The following is a 14,938-nucleotide window of genomic DNA, read 5'->3' as shown; positions in this document are numbered from 1 at the left end:
CATCACTGTTATAGGATCTACTGGAGTTGCTGAAGTTGGTAACTTCTTTTCCAATTATCAGAAAAGAGAATTTAAAACTTATGCTCTTTTAACTTTAATAGCTATTCTTACTCCCACAAAGATATATTTCTTATTTTTTAATTTATCTGTTACTAAATGATTAAATCTTATCAATTTTTTAACTAAATCTGCAGGTTATTTAGTCTTAAAGAAATGTCTATGTTAATTTAACTTAGCTGTTAGATCTCCCAGGGCTAGCTGTTTACCAAAGGAACTAAAGTAAGTCAAAGTAACCAATACTAACTGAATTAGAGGTTATTCCTTTTCAGGACCTACTATCCTGCCTCTGACATTTAGTATGTGACAATGAGCAAGTCATTTAATTTCTCTGTACCTTGATTTCCTCATCTATAAAATGAGGGAGTTGAATGATGACCTCTAGAGTTGCTTCTAGCTCCAGATCTAATATCTTATGATCTGAAGGTGAAAGTCATCCCTATTCAAATTCCATTGGAATTAAACCCCTTAGGCGATAGGGTCTACATTTAGCATCTAGGATTTACCAGATGAGCTAAGAATCAGGAGAAAAAAAGATAGAACCACAGATTCTTAGGATTAGAAGGGATTTCAGAGGGCATCCAGGCCAGTCTCTACTAGAATTAATAATCTCCTCTGTACTAATTCCTAGCAAGTGACCAATCCAGCCAGTAAACTTAAAGGTAACTACCATGTCCCCTCTAATTCACCTCAGGCTAAATTATGATCCAGTGCTTTCATTCAATTTTCCTAGAACAATATTTCCAGTTCCTTCACCAGTCTGGTCTCCTCACCTCTAGACAACCTCTAGCTTTATCTTGTCAAGTCAACAAGCATTCATTATGCACTTATTGTGTGCCAGGCACTGTGTCATCTCATCAATTTCCTAAAAAGTATTCCTCAAAGCTAGACCTAGGGCAGCTGGGGTCTTAGCATCAGAAACGGGTAGATGTCAAACAGTCTTACACAACGACGGGGTCCCAAATGCAATACTCAGAATGCTGACATACCAGCCCCTGCAGAATTCTTACCAGATGGTGATGCACCTTGACTGGCAGTTTAAGGTGCATCAAAAGGGGGGAATGTGGAGGTAGAATTTTAAGTCTTGCCCTTTTCTCTTTATCTCCCCTCTTCTCGACCCTGAAGCCCTTGGTCTCCAGACCCTGTCTCTGATTCACTCTTTCCTTTCCGGCCTGGTCCTTGGTGCCATCTTCTCAATGACTCCTCATCTCTGAAACACCCCCTCCCCTCCCTGCTGCATCCTTGATCATTTCTAAACAAGAACGGCCAGTTGTGTCTAGTCTAACCTCTGTTATCGACCTATCATTCAGTTACATGTGTAAAATGTACATAAGCTGCCTGCTGCAAATATTCAGGGCTTAGCCTCTGTGAAATGACTCCATTAAACCCAAGCATTATCAAATAAACCTGCTTCTTCCCTCGATCGTGATCCTGAGTGTCAGTAAGATTCCCTGCTGTAACAACATCAGATGACTTTGAACCCGTGCCTGCAGAAAGGAGGGACCCTCCCAGACTTACACTCAGGGAATGGCTCCGAAGGTGCTCCTGTCGAGTGAACCTCTTGCCACAGGTGTCGCAGGGGTAGGGCCTCTCCCCAGTGTGAGAGCGGATGTGCCTTTTGAGGATGCCCTTCTGCTTGGCTGTGTATGGGCAGAAAGGGCACTTGTGGAGTTTGATGGGAACCACCAGCACATCACCTTGAAAAACAAATGAGTTGTTTAAGCAGCTCTATAAGCAGAAGCAACAGACATTTGAATGATCACAGATGCACCAATCTAGGGCTGAGAATTGTAGATGTAGGAGTCATAGTTCATGCTTCTGGGGCCCTCTGCCCTCTCTAAAGGATTTTCCACCTTAAGAGGTAGGAAATATAATCCAGCTCTACTTCTTAAGATGGGTGTGACCTTGGGTAAATCACTTCTCTTTTTCCTTATCAAACAGACAGATGAGACTGAGTTATCTTTAAAATCCCAACTGTTACTGTCGCCTTTTTACAGATGAGGAAATAAGCCCATGGGGTCTTTTCTACTTGGACTTCTGTAGGGTTATTTGTTTTACATTTTTAAGATACTTAGGAACATGTGATTTTAGAGTTGACATTATCTGGCCTAACACCCTCATTTTACAGATGAAGAAACCTCCTTCCTTAAGGACACCAAGGCAGGTAGTGAAAGAGCTGGGATTGAAACACATCTTGATACCACAATTCACTTCTCTTTCCAAGGTACTACGGATCTTTCTAAAGTGCCGTATAATGCTGTGCATTACAGTTATCCGTGTTGTCAACCTGTACATAAACTCAGACCAACTAGGTGACAAGTAAAAAAGTGAGGCATTTATTCAGGGTTGAGGATTTGCATTCAAGATAATGACTTTTCAGGCAGGAATGCTAGGGAAGAAAGGGATTCGTATAGGCCAGGGTATCATAGCTTTGAGAAACAGCAAAAGGTTATATAGTCTGTATACACAGAATAGCATCTCTGCCTAGGAGTAGGAGTGGTTGGGGTGATTAGAAACTGCTGAGGTACACAGAGATCTTGGGAGCAGTTAGAAACGGCTTCGCAGAGCATGGTAGAGCCCAGCGTTTCACAGGGGTTGACAGTGTACACATCAGAATCTCTAATATTCAACAAATAATTAGGATCTAAAATGATCTTCAGGGGTCAAAAAGTAAACAAGGTATAAGTTAACTATAAATAAATGTAAAATCCCACATTAGGGTTTTTGAAAAAGCTTCATAAGTTAAAAGCTAGAGAGGCGTGGCCAGATAGCAGCTCATCCGAACAAGACCTAGGCGGTCTAATGAACTACAAATTCTTAACAAGTCCACAGGAATAGATAGAAGTCCAAAAAGCTAATATGACCTTTGCTCCACAAAAGAGCACATAAGATCTTGCGTGTTCTGCTCAGTTCTGAAAGACTCGGCTCAGGTCATATGACATCTGGAGGACAGTTCTAGACATTACATTTTTAAGAAGGACTACTAATAAACTGGAGAATATCCATGGCACAACTGTGATGATCTCTCAAATGGGCCCTCGCTGCTGCAAGGTGGTCCTTTTATATCTCCCTGATTAGCTCAATACCCTACTCTCCGCAGTGGCTCTTCCAAACCTTTTTATCTCTCCTTAAACCTACTATGGTTCTCTCTTTCCACTTAGCTGAGAACCTTGCCTCATATTCCCTGAAAAAAATATGACCATTCTCTGAGAGCTCCCTCTTCATTAAAAGAATAATATTATTATTATAATCCGTTCTTCAATTTACATTATCCCAGTGCCTTGATACCTTCCACCACTATCTCCTTTTTCACTGCTGTCTCACTTGATCAGGTAGTTCTTCTTCTTGCAAAGGCAAACTTCTCTACATGTGCAAGTGACTCCATTCCATCCCAAATCTTTTTTTTTAATTCATTTGTTATTTATTTTGGCTGCTGTACAGTTTTGGGTAAGTCATTTCATTTCTAATTCTTTGAAGTTTTAGGCTTCTGAATTAATTGGCTAATTCACCATTGGTCTTTTTTTTTTCACATGAATTGCCAAAAGCAGGAAGAGGACAACTAACTAGTTACCTCCGTTCCTGTATTTTTATAGCTATTTTATAGCTAAGGAGACAGAGGAGAATCAGACAACCTACATAGGGTGAGAAGCAGAAGAGAGCAATGTCCTGAAAACCTAGAGTGAAGAGGGTGTTAAGAAAAAAAAGGTTGATCAATAGTGTCAAAGGTTTTGAGAGGTTGATGAGGACAGAGAAAAGGCCACTAGATTGGGCAATTAAGAGAAAGTTAAGAAGAAAAAAGGAAAGGAAAAGGAGGCCCTATAGTAGACAGCCTTCTCAAGGGGTAAGCCACAAGAAAGGAGAAATATGAGACAATAGCTAGTGGTGATGCCTAGAACAAGTGAGTTTTTTTAACAATGGGGGAGACACGAGTATATTTATAGGCAGCAAGGATCAACCTCGAAGATTCTTTTGCATTTTGATAAACACTGAAGAAGCCAGAGCTGGTGAACTTTATCTTGGGAAAAACTCAAAACTGGTTTGTTTGGTGTTGTGAAAACTTACTGCTTCAATACTCAATAAGGAGCTGTTTTGTTTACTTATTTTTACTTTTAAGGTCAACAAACAAGCACTATAATTAAAGCATTAGAATAAAATATCTGAGCTGTTTTTTTTTTTAAAGTAGGTAGTTCTACTCTCCAGTAGAGAGAGAAATAGAGAATAAGTGAGAAAGTAAGGATGATAGAGGGGCCAAACTGATGAAGAAAATTGGAATGGGATGGAATTACTTGTGTATATAGAGGAGTTTGCCTGGGCAATTTAAAGAGCTACTTCACTATGTGAGACAGCAGTGAAGGAGCAGATAGTGGCAGAAGGCATCTGAATGACATGGAATGGAGAGGGAATTCATGGCAAATGGCCTCCATTTTTTTCTCTCACTATAATATGAGATAAGGCTCTCAGTTGAGAGAGTGGGGAAGGTTTGAAAAGGATGAAAAAGTGTGGTGAGGTAGTTAGAGAGTGAGGCCTAGAGAAAGGAAGTGGTAGGCTCAAATCTGGCCTCAGACACTTCCTGGGCAAATTACTTAACCCCAGTTGCCTAGCCCTTACTGTTCTTCTACTTGGAACCAATTAGTATCAATTTTAAAAGAGAAGGTAAGTTTTTTTTTAATTTAATGAAAGAAAAAGAAAAGGAATGAAAGTTTAGAAGAACTGCTAGAGTGGTACAGTGAGTTTATTAGGGAGGTATCAAAGGATTGCCTAGCAGCATTGAGGGCCCAATTGAGGTTACATGGCAATTTTGTTATGGACTCAAGTCATCAGGGTTTCAACATTTTCTCCATCTTTTTTCAGCCTCAGATGTGTAGGAGCAAAGGTGGCATCAGATGAGAAAAGTGATCCAAGGCTGAGGTTTACCAAGGCACAGTCAGTGATATAATAAGGGGGAAAAAGACTTAAGAGAAGAGGATAGTTTGAGTTGAATTGGTCTGCCAAAGGGTCAAGCTGGGGAAAGGAGAGTGTAACCCATATAAGTATGTATATGTGTGTGCATGGGGGGTGGCAGTGTAAGTGATGACTAAAAGAGAGAACTGAGGGATCAAGAAATCAGAGGTCATGATGTAGATGAAGAGCAGGTTTGGTACTGGAAGGCAGAGGGAGAGTTGTAATGACAAAAGATTGATCAAATAAGGGAATTTGAGTTCATGAACAACTAAGTAGTACATTAATGTGCTTAATAAATGCTTACTGACTGAATGATCTATAGTATAACCCAAAGGCAAAATCATGTGTTTTTTTCTCCAATGGGCTTTACTCATGTAGTTCCCACCATCTTCCTTCCACAGATTACTAGATTTCTTCATATGTAAAATTGAGGTTTGAACTCTGGACTTCAATCCCCACAAGTCCTTGCTCCACTTCCCCAAAATGCTTTGTAATCTCATGGAATTCTGAGGTGGGCGAGATCGAGAAGGTATTTAAGCTGATTACAAAGGCTTTTGAGCTCTTTTTTGGACTTCCATTTTGGGGCAGATGTGGCTCTTTCGATAATGTAGGTGAGGTCTTGTCTAGGCCTCTGGCCTAGACACGTGTTTTTTCTTACTTGTATATTCTTAAATTCTCAACCTTCAATAAACCTCTAAAAAAATATAATACTCCTTGCAGAGATAAACTAATTTCAGATGCCTCTGTCTCCCCTAAATTTTAATCTTTACAGTTGGCGTAACCACTTCGGGAGAAAAAACTCTCAATCTTCTGATTTCTTTTCTGATCTTTAGTTCAACTTTTAATATCTAGTACCTAGAAATTTTTTTGAGCCACATTACTCTGGCCATGGTTTTTTTACCCTGGCAAAGCTGCTGCTCGATCCAGAGTTTTGTGTTTGCCGCCCACCCCACCTGGCTCAGCCACTTTTGCCTGCGGGCGTTTCAGCCCCCCATCCAGATCTGGTTCAATCAAGATTGCAATCACCTGGTTCCCAATCTCCCGGCCCTGCCTGCCTGTTTCTGCAGCCCCAGACCCATGAGCGTGACCCCAGCCGGCTCATCACCCAGATCCTTGGAGCAGACCACTCAGGACTCATTGTGACCAGCTGGTAACAGGGGAGAGACATAGAAAGGGTAATTTTCCCTTAGGCTAAGCCTCCACGTGGATGGAGGTATTGACCACAGGGGGTTCAGAGAAAAGGGAGAGGAGAAGAAACAGACTTTTCAAACAGACTTTTAAGCAATGGGCTGTTTAAAAGGATACCTTTTGACTGTTCTGGTAATTTCATTGATTTCACCTGTGTGCCAGAAGAAAGATTCAGCCCAAAGATTCAACTTTGGGGAGGCAAATGGGTGGCTCAGTGAACTGATAGCCAGGCCTACAGACATGCAGTCCTGGGTTAAAATCTGGCCTCAGATACTCCCCAGCTGTGTGGCCCCAAGCAGATCGCTCAGACCCCATTGCTTAGCCCTTACTAATCTGCCTTCAGACAATAGACATTTAAATGGATAAGAACCCAAGGAACTTAAAGATTGGAGGTTCTAAGGCATTTCAGACTCCAATGGTTTATAAAAAAATCTCTGTATTTCTATTGCATTTCCTGATTGTTCTGTTTAAGATATAACTTTGTGATTTTAAATTCATATATTACTGGATTGAATATTATTCTGTTACACTGAAGGTTGATTGAATTTATTTTTAATGTACTGAGTTTTAAAAATTCTGTTGTTTTTCCCCTATAACTGTGCTGAACAAATATTATTGAATAAGCCCATATATGAAAAAACAGCCTTTCTATTTTGACTTTGTAAATTATCACATAGATGGACTTAAGGACTGGTTATAATTGTAGAACCTTTGGAAAACTAATGTGCTAAATATCTCAAATGATTTTAAGGGTTTTTTAAATATGAGTTTTGGAATTTTTTTTAACAATCTCTGGTTATTTTTGCCTGCCCCTACCACAAGGTAAGGCCCATTCTAGTAGCTGAAGTGAAATACATTTTATAACCCCCAACCTTCCCACATTTCTAAATATGTGAATGGAAGTTGGGCAGTTAATCTCAGGGCATTTGTATCCCTATAAGCCTCCAAAACAGGAGCATCCCTTTATTTATACTCTTCAGTTCACTACTTTACTTCTACCAGAATGATATATAGATTTCTTGATTATGTTCTTAACCCAAAATGAGTTTTACTTTGTTTAAAAAATATGTTTATTACCAAGGTTGAAAGATTGTTACGTTTGTAAAAACTTGTGACAAATATCCATCAATTCATAGGCTTTAAAAAAAATGCCATACAGCAACTTATGTGAAATATAAAAGTGTGTTTGTTTGCTATTGTAATTAATTGGGCTATTGAGAATTTTGGGGATATTGATAACTACATATTTGTACTACTGTATTTTAAAAATGAAAAAATGTTACCTCTCTCAATTCATTTGCCTTCTACTCACAGTGATCATGGCCAGATACAAAGAAGAAATGGATCTCATTTTTTGGTGAGAAAGCCTTGCATTTTATATTTTCTTAGCTGACACAAAGTGTCAATGATTATAAGCTATATCTTTGAATTTTAAAAGCTCTTTTATTATTATATTTTTCTTGCATGTGCAATATACTTTTTCATTTTTTTTATTTTTTCTCTCCTTTTCATATTTGAAGCACGTGTCACCAGCATTAAGATTTTCTTTAACTTTTTGACTTTTCAGTGCTACAAGTTTGAAATACATTTGCTAATGCATGCCCTAAAAAGCTAGAGACTATAAAAACGATGCCACTAATTATTTAAAGATTATGGAACTTTGCTTAATGATTCTGTCTGATTCCAGGACAAGATATACACACAAGAGCCATTGCACAGAGCCAAAGAAAAGCCAATCCAGGATGGATTGATGCACTTCTAAGCCAATACAAAGGTCTTGAACCTAGTGTGAGACTTGGGGTTGCAACACTTGACTTATGTTAAGATGTAGGCCTTCCTTGTGTCTACACTCACTCTGAAGATACTCACAGACGAGTATCCCCAAACTTGGCTCCTACTTGGCTTCCATAATCTGGTCCCTTCCTTTTCTGCCTCTCATAGTGTGGCAACTTTCTGTAGTCCTGGTTACTGACTGGGTAAATGCATCATTGCTTAGATCATTTTGATTGGGCCTTGATTCAAGGACCTGTTATAGATTTATTTTTCTTTTACTTGGAATTTTTACACATAAGACTTTGATAGTCTATATTTTCATCCAAAAATTCTTCTTTTCTTTTTGATTTTTCTGATATCTTTTTAATTTCTCTTGCCAATTGATTCATATACCTCATACCTCAGCCATGCATCTTTAAGTGATCCTGTTTTTTTTTTTTTAATCACCCTCTTAACGGGGGGAATGTAAAAAAAAAAAATCATTATTTAAATTGCAAAGCTTAAATTCCTTTTGAGAAGAATTTTAGGTAAAGAAGATGCTACCTCTCTGAATCCAGAAACTGAACTGTTGGAGAAACCACCATGAAGAAGCCTCCAGACCACAAGTTGCATAAAATTGAACTTTGGATGTGGCTGATTGAACATTTATTTGTATGTATACTTTCATGCCAAAGGGGACTGCCCCCTAACTGGCTTTTTGTCAATGCGTTCAGCAATTATTGGTTTTGTTTTGTTTTTTTCTTATCCTCAAATTATTGTAATCTTTAAATTGATTATGTTTTTATGATCCTTTGGGGAAGAACTTCTTCCCAGAGGATCAAACAGGGGAATGTAAAATTGAGATTTGAACTCTGGACTTCAATCCCCACAAGTCCTTGCTCCACTTCCCCAAAATGCTTTGTAATCTCACGGAATTCTGGGTGAGATCGAGAAGGTATTTAAGCTGATTACAAAGGCTTTTGAGCTCTTTTTTGGACTTCCTTTTTGGGGCAGACATGGCTCTTTCCATAATGTAGGTGAGGTCTTGTCTAGGCCTCTGGCCTAGGCACATGTTTTTTCTTACTTGTATATTCTTAAATTCTCAACCTTCAGTAAACCTCTAAAAAAATATAATACTCCTTGCAGAGAGAAACTAATTTCTACCTGCCTCAGTTTCCCTAAATTTTAATCTTTACACATATGAACACAATTTCTTGCTTTATAATGCTAGTCCATCTCTTTTACTTACCCCTTTTCTTTGAAAAATTTAATAGTGTGATTTTTATTTAACAACCATGCCATGAATTAGGGGGCAGCTGGGTGGCTCAGTAGATTAAAAGCCAGGCCTAGAGATGGGAGGTCCTGGGTTCAAATATGACCTCAGACACTTCCCATCTGTGTGACCCTGGGCAAGTCACTTGACCCTCATTGTCTAGCCCTTACCACTCTTCTTCTGCCTTGGAACCAATACACAGTATTGACTCCAAGAGGGAAGGTAAGGGTTTAAAAAAACAAACAAACAAAACAAAACAATCATACCATGAACTCTATAGTCTAATCAGATTTGTAGGAAGAAGGTAATGGAATCCAAAGAGCAAGTGAGAGCACAAAGACTGAAGGCTTGAGAACAGATGAAAATCAGGAATGGGTACTTTCCCCAAGTACATAGTTTGGCACTTAAATTTTTTTTAAATTTGATGAGATTTATCCACTGTTAGCAAATCAATAACAGTTTTCTTGCTGGTCTTGCCAACCTGGGATCCAAAGCACTCTATGGCTCCCGCAAATAGGAGTCGTTGGTGTTGGTCCAGCATTTCATGGACAGGGTTCCAGAACCAGTGTGCTTCAGGAAAAGCAGAATTCCTGGTAACAAAATTTCTTCTCTGCAGGGTTCAGAGCATGAAAGTTTTCTATCTTTAGAAACTTACTTACAGAGAGCTGGAAAGTACCTCAGCCTCATTATCATTATCAACTCATTATCAACTGAGAGTTTGAAGTACAAAATGAGGGTGGTCATTAACGTGGATGACTGGGCTGGGAACATTGATGGGGGCAGTGGCAGTAGGGAGCAGTGCCTGGTGGGCCAAAGTTGGGGTCCCAACAGCAGTGACTGCAAAGCCTGCCCTGTCTCTTTTGAATCAGGTGTGCCCATCTAGAGCTATATACTCCAAAACTCGACTCAAACACACTAATCAGCAAAATCTATGCAATTAAATTTGGACATTTATGTATATCCATTGGAAGCCATGAGTTTTTATTACTGGCTCCTTTCTTTGAATTTTTTTGCTATTAACTTCAGGATGTCTTAACTGTTATTGGTATTCCTCATTATTCTCTATTCCTAATTACTCTCTAGCTTGGTAGATATACACAAGCAGTTTTCTTCTTCCCCTGCTTTTAAAGAGTTTTTCATGGGATTAGTAAGATTTAAGGCAAATATAATCTTACCAGCTTTTATTAGGCATATTTCACCCAGGGACAGGAGTCTTTTGTTCCTGGATTTTAAACTGTGATCCAGAAGTCTGAATCCTGTTTTCAAGCACCACCTTCTTAGCCACCTATCTTCTTTCCAAACTAGTGTTTCTCTCCTATACCCTTTGTTTTTGTCAATGTCCCAACCTTTTGGTTGTTTCCCAATGAATATAATGTAAAGGTACCTATTTTAACAGACATGGCCTAAATCTGCCCTTTGAATTCCTTCAGAATTCTTAGAGGAGTGCCATTTGGTCTCAGTGATATTAAAAAAAAAAATCACAGTTGTCCATAACCTAGAATACCTTATGTTTACAACTTCCCCAAGATCACAAAGTCAGTTAGTGATAGAGTCAGAATTAGAATCCAGATGGTTCAAGGTTCTTTCTCTCATGCTACATACCAGTAACTCATACCTCAGAAGCCACAACCCACATTCATAAGAGGTAGTACAATAGAGCAAAAAAAGTACAGGAGACCTGCCTTAATCACTTACTAAGAACTAACATTTATTTAAAGTTTGCCAAGTGCTTTACATGTCATCTCATTTAATTCTCAAAACAACCCTATGTGATCAGAGTTGGAAAGCATCTAGAACTATGTTGGCGAACCTATGGCACATGTGCTAGAGGGAGCTCCCTTCCCCCTTTCCACGCATGCCTGAAGATCCTCTGCCCAGTGGCCCAGTGGGAATGCTTCTTCTCTCCCCTGTCTGGGTTAAGGTGGGGGACTCATATGCAGCATGAGAGTTGTAGTTTAGGCACTCAGTCTCTAAAAGGTTAGCCATCACTAGACCATTTCTGAGGCAGGATTTAAACTCAGAACTTTCTGACTTCAAGTCCCACATTCTATTCCGCCATGCCACTTAGCTGAGTATTAGGTACTGCTGTGCCTTGAAGGGTGGTTTCCTAGCATCCATTCTCTCTTTGCTGAATGATTCTGAACCAGCTTTGAATACAAGCATTTGTAAATCTCCCTGAATCTTCCAGCTTTGATCTGTTGCCCACAGGTAGCCTCAGGGGAAAAAAAAAAGCTAGTGTAGGCTTCAGAATATAGCCTCTGGCTGTCACCTTCCATCCACTGGTTTAGATATCTTAGCTTTTTAAAAATGATAATAGATGGCCAGTTGGGCAAATTCACACATTATATTTTTGCTAAGTCCAGTTTCTTCCTTCCTAATTCCTCAAGATTGTTGGTGACTCTAGGCTCACTGATGACCATGTAAACCTCAAAATTTCTCAGACTTATGAATGTTAGGGGTTTCCCCCATTAGGGAATCTTCTACTTAAAAAAATTCCCTAGCAGATGGTGAGAACTCTACTTGAGTGTGGGGGCTCCTTGCCTTGGGAATATCTCTACTCCACCCTACTTAGGACTGCTTTAGGACAGAGAGCTCCTTAAGAACAATGAAAAGTGCTTTGATCCATATTTATGGAAGGGACAGGAAGTTCTTTGAGTCATGACTGTTTTAGAATTGATACAATGGGATACTAAGTACCTATAAAGGTGGGGCAACTTGTAAACTACTTAAACCGAAAAGGGTGATAACTTATTCAGAGGCTTTTTCAAATTGAAATTTGTCAACACAGCAGCATTTTTTTCTGACTTACTAAAGAGATTAAAACTACTCAGCTGTGAATTCAAAATGGGTGGTCCTTTAGAAACATCTACAGTGATTGGTAAATGTAAGGACTTAGGGGAGGTGACAGAGAAGATTTTGCCCTTAAAAATAAGAGCTCAGGGAAGAGCTGGGAAGTCATTCTGAAACATTCAGATTGGAGAGACTCATTCTGAGGAGACTGATTCTGAAACATTCAGATGGAGGAGGGAGCTGGTAAAAGCAGCTGAGATGCTGCTGGCCTGGTGTCATTAGAAATCCTTACTTAGACAGATCTTATGGTGAGTTATAAAAAACTGACTGATTCCTCTCTTAAGGCTCAGGTCTAGGCCATATTGGCTTGAGGCCCTTCATACTTATTCCTTTCTTACTCTCTCTCTCTTTCTTTGATTACTCATTGTATTGTTAATTAAAATCTCTATAAAACCCAATTGACTTGGGTATTTGAATAATTGGGAATATTTCCCTGGTGACCACCTTATATTTGATTTAAAAACCAAGACACTGTAGTGAAACATATTTCTGCGGTCAAATTTACTCACTCTCTCTTATATCTATCACAATTTATATCTTCCACCATTTAAACTCACTACAGTTTAAGACCTCAACCATTTTAAATCTCACAACCAAGATTAAGTTTGAAACTAAGGAGTAGAAAGAGGGCTAGATCTGGAGTCAGAGGACTTCAGGAATTCAAATGCTGTTTCTGCCACTTACTAACAATGGGACTCTGGCTAAGTTGTCTTCTTCTAGACTTCAGTTTCCTCTTCTGCAAAATGGACTAAAATCAAGAGTTAGATTCTAAGCTTCTTTTTGTGTCATGTGTCCTTTTGGCGGTCTGATGAGATCTGAGTGCTCTTTCTCAGAATCATATTTTTAAATACAAAACCAAACCCAACACACACACACACACACACACACACACACACACACACACACACACAAAACAACAACAACAACAATGGGATTACAAAGAAAATGAATTATCTTGAAATAAATATGGGAATTTTTTCCCATGTAACCCCCCCAATTAAAATTTAGCTATGAACTTTGATATTCCACAAACTCTTACTCTTAATGGTCATTAGGATTCCTTCTAGTTTTAGAAAACCTGAAGTAGGTTTCGCTTTAATCAATGCCATGGCATTTTTTATTCAGTAGGAACTAGGAACTTGATTTCATCAGTATAGGAAACTCCTGAGTGAAGGAATTCTTTCAACCAATACAGGCTGGCACCTTTTCTACAACTTTATAGCACTGGTCGGTTGTCTAGAGTACTAAAATGATTTTTCTAGAGCTGCAAAACGAATTCTCTAGCCACTAGACAAGCCTGCCTCTTTTTTCAGTGCTGTAATAAACCCTCCTGAGGCACCATGGATAGAGGACTGGAGTCAGAAGGACCTAAATTCAAATCTGGCCTCACATTCTTCCTGGATGTTTGATCCTAGGCAAGTTACTTAACTCTGTTTGCCTAGCCCTTCTGTCTTAGAGTTGTCACTTAGAGAGAAAGTGAAAGTTTTAAAAGATAGATATAGTGAGATAGAGAGGGAGATAAATTTGTATAGTGTACCTTCTGTACACTATCTTCATTGACGTAGAAATGGTGAGTTTCATTTAGTTCTTGGTCTAAAGGGTATAAGGCCAAAGGACATCCTCACTAATCAAATGACTGTCAGTGCAGGATAAAATCCAGTCTGTTGCAATGGGAAAAACATTAGACTAACAGTCAAAGAGACCTGGGTACAATCTGAATGCCATTGCTAGCCTGGAGTGTGACCTTGGGGAAGTCCCTTCCCTTCTCTGTACCTTACTTTCCCCATCCCTAAAAATGAAGAGATGGGATTGGGTCGACCTCTAATTTTTCTTTTTCTTTTAATAGACCCTTACCTTCTGTCTTGGACTCAATACTATGTATTGGCTCCAAGGCAGAAGAGTAGTAAGGGCTAGGCAATGGGGGTCAAGTGACTTGCCCAGGGTCACACAGCTAGGAAGTGTCTGATGCCAGGTTTGAACCCAGGACCTCCCCTCTCTAGGCCTGACTCTCAATCCACTGAGCAACCCAGCTGCCCCCACGACCTCTAATTTTTCAATGACTCTTTGTCCATACCTCTATAGATGGGGACCAGTGCGCCCACCTTTTTTGTACTCACAGTAAATTACCTGACAAACTTTGCAAATTGCACATCAGAAAGTGTTTGCAACCTCACTAAATGACATAAGTTATGACCATAAAGCCAAACAGCAGAGTTCAGAAAACCCACCACCTTTCACTGCTCCCTACTAGATGAAGGAGAGGAAGATAGTCCTATATCAAGGAGGGCATGATTTAGCTGTGATGAGATGACCTGAATATGTGAAAAGAGTGTTACATTGACTCAATAATTCAGTTCAACCAACAATTATCCAGCAACTGCTGTGTGAAGCATTCCATGTAGACCCTGGAGAAGGTACAGAGTTCTGATAAGGTACAGTCCTTGCCTTCATGGATCTTCCAGGCTAATGGGGAATTTGTTATTTCACGAATACTTCAGAGATACTTCAGGGATCTGTGATTTGCCTGGGATGGGTGTTCTTTGCAACATCACTGCTAACAATTCCTCTAACCCTTGCTGAGCAGGCCATGGCTAAAAAAATCTATTAGCTGGGGGCCACTCACTGGTGATGCACTCACATCAAATTAGCTAGGCTGTGATTTGGTTAGCACAGCCATTGTCACCGGGGCCATCTTTATGCCCCAGGCAACCCCTAGAAGAGAACTTTAGTCCAAAGCCATAAGTTGCAGAAAAGGTGCCCAACTGGTTTTCCCTCACTCGGGAGTTTCTTATTCTGATCAGGTCTAGTTCCTCATCTCTATTGAAGAAAGAATGCCATAGTTTGATTAAAGGTGGACCTATTTCATGTGTTCTAAAG

At 39.5% G+C, this 14,938-nt stretch overlaps 1 protein-coding gene across 1 annotated transcript in view; it reads right to left on the bottom strand.

The window, feature by feature from the left end:
* ZBTB8B (zinc finger and BTB domain containing 8B) overlaps window positions 1-14,938 on the bottom strand; it is a 35,219-nt gene that overhangs the window by 11,577 nt on the left and 8,704 nt on the right. The window contains exon 3 of the mRNA XM_001381327.4: window positions 1,576-1,754. Coding sequence (XP_001381364.1) covers window positions 1,576-1,754 — 179 coding nt within the window. The remainder of the gene's footprint in view (window positions 1-1,575; window positions 1,755-14,938) is intronic.

The sequence above is a fragment of the Monodelphis domestica genome, chromosome 4 (assembly GCF_027887165.1).
Source record: "Monodelphis domestica isolate mMonDom1 chromosome 4, mMonDom1.pri, whole genome shotgun sequence".
Classification (NCBI taxonomy): Eukaryota; Metazoa; Chordata; class Mammalia; order Didelphimorphia; family Didelphidae; genus Monodelphis; species Monodelphis domestica.
Note: the sequence above shows the minus strand (reverse complement) of the source record. Positions and strands in the feature narration are given on the sequence as shown.